General features: G+C 33.7%; 2 protein-coding genes across 2 annotated transcripts; both read left to right on the top strand.

Annotated features, from left to right (window-relative positions):
* Positions 1–470: 470 nt before the first annotated feature.
* LOC117111753 (tolloid-like protein 2) lies at positions 471–4,164 on the top strand (the record flags this gene model as incomplete). The annotated part of the gene is made up of 6 exons (XM_033254749.1): positions 471–843; positions 1,188–1,286; positions 1,738–2,079; positions 2,840–3,220; positions 3,477–3,848; positions 4,049–4,164. Coding segments are annotated over 6 exons (1,683 nt in total), but the record flags the coding sequence as incomplete, so codon positions are not given.
* Positions 4,165–4,303: 139 nt separating this feature from the next.
* LOC117111754 (serine protease 27-like) lies at positions 4,304–6,006 on the top strand. Its single transcript, XM_033254750.1, has 2 exons — positions 4,304–4,413; positions 4,809–6,006. Exons 1-2 carry the CDS (start codon positions 4,325–4,327, stop codon positions 5,146–5,148), a joined length of 429 nt encoding a protein of 142 aa, XP_033110641.1. The 5' UTR covers positions 4,304–4,324; the 3' UTR covers positions 5,149–6,006.
* Positions 6,007–6,012: the final 6 nt, after the last annotated feature.

The raw sequence follows: 6,012 nt of genomic DNA, 5'->3' as shown, positions 1-6,012 counted from the left end.
TTGAGAAATCGTAAAAACGACTATGCTTGACGAAAATCGACCGATTTTGTTAACCGACTGTGCCTCAAAACGAGTGTCCTTTAAAGTTGCCTCTTTGTCGTTCCATATAAAATCGCAAAACTGTTGGTTTAATGTTGCTCTTTTGGCTTTCCATATAAAACCGCAAAATTAATGACTTTTACCCGACTAGTGAATGCTGAGGTACGTACCTAAACATCACACACATGATCGGGAACGGCTAACGATCCAGTTAAAATTAATCTGAAATGAGATCGAGACTTTGTTGAGCTATGTTGTTACTGTTTTTCAGACCAAGTTTCGAATCCCAGGCGTTTATTGAGTAGCACTTTTTACATTATGCATACAGCCTTTTATTTATTTATAATATAGATAGGGCTTAATATTATGCTTATGTTCTAATTAGTAGAGTAGAAGAAATAAAATATAATTACTTTATAGACTTAATTTAAAAATTCAATTCTAATATTCCAGTCTGTTATGAGACTCTGTCACTTAACGTAAGCGAAGTATATGAACTGACGTCACCAAATTATCCAGATGATTACCCAGAAAACTCGAATTGTCTCTGGCGATTCATTTCACCTTCATCAACAAGAATTCAGATTTACGTCATAAATGTAGACATTGAAGACTACTTTGATAAACTGATCATTGGTTTCGGAGACAACCCATATGTACTTGAAAGCAGAATGTGGACGTCGGCATATGTATCTGGCGTAAATGAAACTATTGCTTCACCATATAATAAAGTTTGGATAAAGTTTTTAACCGATTATTCGATTGAATACAGCGGGTTTAAGGTTCGGATTAAAGTTGTTGAAGGTAATTGAAGAAACAGTTTTTCATAGGCCATCATTTTATTGGCATATGAATGATAAATTGAAAATATTAATATGATTGTTAAAATATTAAAAATGGTATAAAATGTAGGTCAATAATAATGGAAATATCCAAAATATTGAGATGACTATAAAATATGCTATAATTGGAGTTTTGTCAAAGCGTAAATTAACTGCAGACAAGGTTTACAAGAATCAGATGACAAAAAAATATCTTAATCTGGAGATTATAATTTAGACTGTATATACGGCAAATAAAAAGTTATGCCTAGACATAGTGTGCAAAAGAACAAAAACAAAATTAATTTAACTTTGTTTAAATTACAGATGTAATTACATGTCATCAAACGTTTAAACTACTTGACGATGAAGATCTATGTGATGGCAAATACGACTGCCTTGATAAAACCGACGAAACCGCGTGCCGTAAGACACCATATATAATTTTTAAAATACGCCAGTGTTACCTAATACTAATTCTTTGGTCTGTACAATGAGCCCCTAAGAAGCCAGCTTTTTGTTTACCCAGTATTTTCATTATAATTATTAAGGATACACTTAAAACCACAAACCATAAGGATAGGCAAATTCGACTTATTGCCTGGAAAAAACATCAGGGCCTATGATATTGGATATTTTTAGACGTTGTAGATTCTTAAAATTATGGTTGAATAACTAAAGGATAATTTAAGAAGTTAATACAGTAATATTTTTACTAAAGTATGGATTCAATAGCTCTAGTATTTTCCCACCAGATGTCTCCTACTGGACAATAAAGAAATAATGAACCTTGAATCTTATCAGTAGGCATATCATTAATTTCAGAGTGTTATTATATTTTGAAAGTTACATAATTATTTTCCATAATTCGAAATAGTTCCAGATTGCTTGCTCGATATGTATATAGCAATTGACCAGAATGGAACTCTAACGTCATCGAACTGTTCGTCCATTCATTATAACTGTGTTTACCTCTTCTCAACCCCTATTAACACGAGGACAAAACTAACATTCCTGTACTTTCGAAACACGTACGCCAGTCAGGAAGGCTTTCGATTCGGAGGTGGTCATAACCCATTTGTTGTGGAATCGGAAATATTGACTACTCCAACAACAGATGCAGTGTTTGAATTAGATTCAAATGAAGGATGGATATGGTTCACAGCGGACGATACATATAGTAGCGGGAGCTTTGCAATTCACATTTCCCAAATTGCAGGTACTAAAGTATAATGTAGGCTTCTTCTGAATATTTTAGTAAAACGGTATTTAAACTCCGAATGTGCTCAGATGCACAATTTTAATACAGTTTTTAAATACATTTAATAGAGTGATAGAAGATGATCTAGTAAAAGTGGATCACCCATTTATTAGTAGTAGTTTGGAAGCAAAGGTCCTGCCCATTCACATAAATATGTCGAATGGAATGCCAGGCCACTGTTCCTTTAATAATAAATAATATTCTAATGTTTTTATTGGTTAAATTATAGAATATCAGAATATTTATATTTGCATTATAATATATGTATAGATTAAAAGGAAAAATACTGTAAAAAAATGCTGTTGTTGCAACTTTAACGTTGATAAACATAGCAGGAACTATCGAAATATCCGTTTGATTTTGTTATAGCTTAATTAATTTGTGTTCCGCAAGTCAACTTTCAATAATTGTACACCGTTTTTTCATTGCTTTTACATTATATTTTACTTGGAGCATACACACTATATATAAATTAATTATAGTAATAAAACGCATAAAGCAGAAGTGTAGACAGTGGCGGATGGGTTCACATTTAGAGGGGTCAGACTTTTCGTAAAAACTCCAAAAAAAGGGGGCCTCGGGGGTGCTCCCCGGGAAAATTTTGATTCTTAGATGGCGGGAAATGAGCTTTCCATACTTCTGAGATGTCACTCTTTTAATGACATTTAAGTTCTTCAAAATTCAAGGTTTTCCCCCTATTGAGTATCTATTCTTTCAGATTATGTATCTGTAGAGGTAGACGAAAACCAGATATATCACTTAGATTCAAGAGAAGAGGAATTTCTAAATAAATCCTCCTACACGATCAACACACCTGTAAATGCAGTATTCACTTGGAAATTTGTAACATTGCCAAGGCTGCAATTCAATATCAATTTTCCTGATGGATTTGAAAGTTTGATTTACAATTCTATTGAAATTGGTATTGGAAGAGAGCCCACACGAAAATCGACATTGCTATTTCTTTATGACGGTTCATCTGAGCACAACAAGACAATAACAGTTGCCGATAACTCCATGTGGATAAGGTACAAAGGCGATATTTTCAATAAATACATGCACATTTATGCAATGTTATCGGCTGTCCCAAAGCACGGCGGTAAGACTAAGAGTTATTTCACTATATACACTTTGAAATTTTCGATTAGGCTTTAATAAAAACATGTGTGTTATTAAAATTTTGAGTTACATTATAACTATTATTAAAAGTAAATGCGTCTTTAGCTAAAATTAGCTGTTTGGTCTACAAGTAACTGAATTACTTCTGATAATTGACTGACAGTATAGTTTATTATCTTTCGACTTTGATTTTAAAACCTTCTATGATCAGTTACCATTTTGAAATATTTTGTCAGGCATTTTGAACGTGTATAGCATTGCTGATCCGAATACGACACACTATGTAACACACAGTGGCCCAGCATACAACTTTGACTGGATCTGGATTATAGGAAGCGAATGTTCAGGCGGATCAATTTCTGTGGAATGTATCTTACTTGATAACCCTATGCCTCGCAATAGTTATATACTCATTGGGCGAGGGCAGGATCCATCTGATTCGTCAACAATTCAAACAGTTCTGCGCACCTCATCGCCAAATGATAAATGTCCAAACGACTTTATTGTTTCTCATTTACACGCTTGGGTGAAGTATGTAGGTAGCGCACTTAACAGTGATGAGGAAGGTGCTGTATTTAAATTAGCTGTCAGGTGTATTCCTCATGAAGGTCAATAAAATCGGTTTATATTTTACTATCATCACCTAATTGCAGAAAGCTTACTATTATATACTAAATATTAACCGCTCACAATTTATACCTCAAAAATATAATTGAATTTAAAACGGCCACGTGGCATTCAAAGATAGCATGTGGCATACGATAAGTTAACCGTCTAGTTGAATAAATTATTATTTTTTGTTATCCAGATGTAGTTAATCAGATTTGTAGCACAAATGCAAGTATATCACCCGAAGACGCGTGCAATAACAAGTTTGACTGTCCTGACCTAACAGATGAGTTGGGATGTTTTGAAACAGGTTAGAATATTGAAAGACATTACCTTCAACATCCATTTGAAACGGACATCTGATAAATTTTATGGAAAAGGAAAGAACGTTCCTAATATTGAGTCCAATATATATATATATATGCTTGTATAGTATATATCCTGTCTCTTATACACATCTGGCAGCTGGCCGTGGATGGGCTCTCTACAACGGACTACAGGAGAGCACATATGTGGATGTACATTGATTGACGAAAATTGGGCGATAACAGCAGCTCACTGCATGTGAGTTAAACGGGATTAGTATCTATTTTTTAAGCGATGCATTTCACTGACAATAAAATGGCAGCCAGTAGAAAAAGGGCAAACAGCTGCATTTTCACCTCTATAACAGTCCAAATTACATTGCGCTGTCTTTATTATAATAGCTATTTGGAAGCACCATCCAGGTGAATATAAAGTTTTTACCAGATACACACACATGCAGAATGAAGAAAGTGGCGCTAGCTAACGTTTACCGTATAAATAATATACACACTGGGTAGTCTATACTATAATGTGCTGGTTGTTAATATATTAATGTGTATTTAATTAAACATTTGTTAGAAAAGACTGAAAAACCCCAATATAGTTTGCTGTAAGATTTTATCATTAACAGATTGTGTCTTGACCATTTTCAGTGAAAAACATTATGATAATGAACTTCAAATATTGTTCGGAAGTACTTCTTTGGAAAATCTTTCCCCATATCACCTAGTCGTGAAAGTGGCAATGATTTTTCCACATCCTAAATACACTACGACCACTGAAGGTTACGACATTACCCTGCTGAAGTTAGCTAAAGGTGTGCCATTTACGGATTACATCCGTCCAGCTTGTTTGTCTTTAAACCAAACTCAGTTTCAGTCTGGTCACAGATGTTTTGTATCTGGTTGGGGATTTGATGGAACAGGTAAGTTAGTAACTATTACTCTTTTAGTGGCCGTTTTCTTCCGAAGACACATTGACGGAATTCGTTAACAAAAAAAAATTTCTTAACAAGGGAAGTTAAGACATTTGTTCATACAATGTTAATGGTCTCTCTTTGTGGACTGCGGAATATTAGGCACTAATAAAAGAAAATTCACTTAGTTTACTTATTATTCACATACATAAATTGAAACAACTTCTATAGTATGTAGCATTTCAATATGAAGTAAGCGAATTAATAAATACCAGGTAATGACTGGTATAAAATCAAAGAGGTAATCTAGGACAGAAAGGGAGGCCAAAGCTTATTAGGCCTACCTATAGTAAAATTAGTTGCAAATGAGGCCTAAAAGCTATATAACTTTAAATTAGTAAAGAAACCGGTTTTAACACGGATATATACAGTCAACGAAAGAAGGAGACAATATATTTATAGACATGTACCAGAAAAGACAGTTTAATGTGAGTGTGATATCCACATCGAATATCAGAAACAATTCCTTCCATCATTTTGAAGCAAGATAAAAGGCCTATAGGCCTAAACCAGTAGACATACAACGATGTTACGTCGTTTGAATTACCAAATCAAAATTATACGAACGAAATAAAACAGAATGCTTCAAAAGTGCGTTCAAATTATGTTATTGAAATGTGAAATCTAACGGTTGTTACACTTTTTCTGATGCACTTTATCTCAACAATTTTGTTTAATCATAGTTCATTCAGTATGGTATCTAGTATTATAAAAGTACAGTGTATGTGTGGGGGTGGGGTTGTGCAAACTTTATACCTTAAAAAAGTTCGAACCAAAATTTACTCATAAAGATTAGCACATTACAGGTATTATTACTTTGACTTGTTGGTTACTTGATTTATTGGTCAGAATATGCTTAAATAATGAATATGAATGAATGA

Source organism: Anneissia japonica, unplaced genomic scaffold, assembly GCF_011630105.1.
Source record: "Anneissia japonica isolate Jap-2015-1 unplaced genomic scaffold, ASM1163010v1 scaffold6668_len6010_cov273, whole genome shotgun sequence".
In the NCBI taxonomy this organism is placed as follows: domain Eukaryota; kingdom Metazoa; phylum Echinodermata; class Crinoidea; order Comatulida; family Comatulidae; genus Anneissia; species Anneissia japonica.
This window is presented reverse-complemented; position numbering and strand designations above follow the sequence as displayed.

Coding starts and splice junctions, on each gene's coding strand:
- LOC117111754 (XM_033254750.1), top strand. CDS start 4,325: ATGGGCTCTCTACAACGGACTACAGGAGAGCACATATGTGGATGTACA. Junction 4,414..4,808: donor ATAACAGCAGCTCACTGCAT/GTGAGTTAAACG, acceptor GACCATTTTCAG/TGAAAAACATTATGATAATG.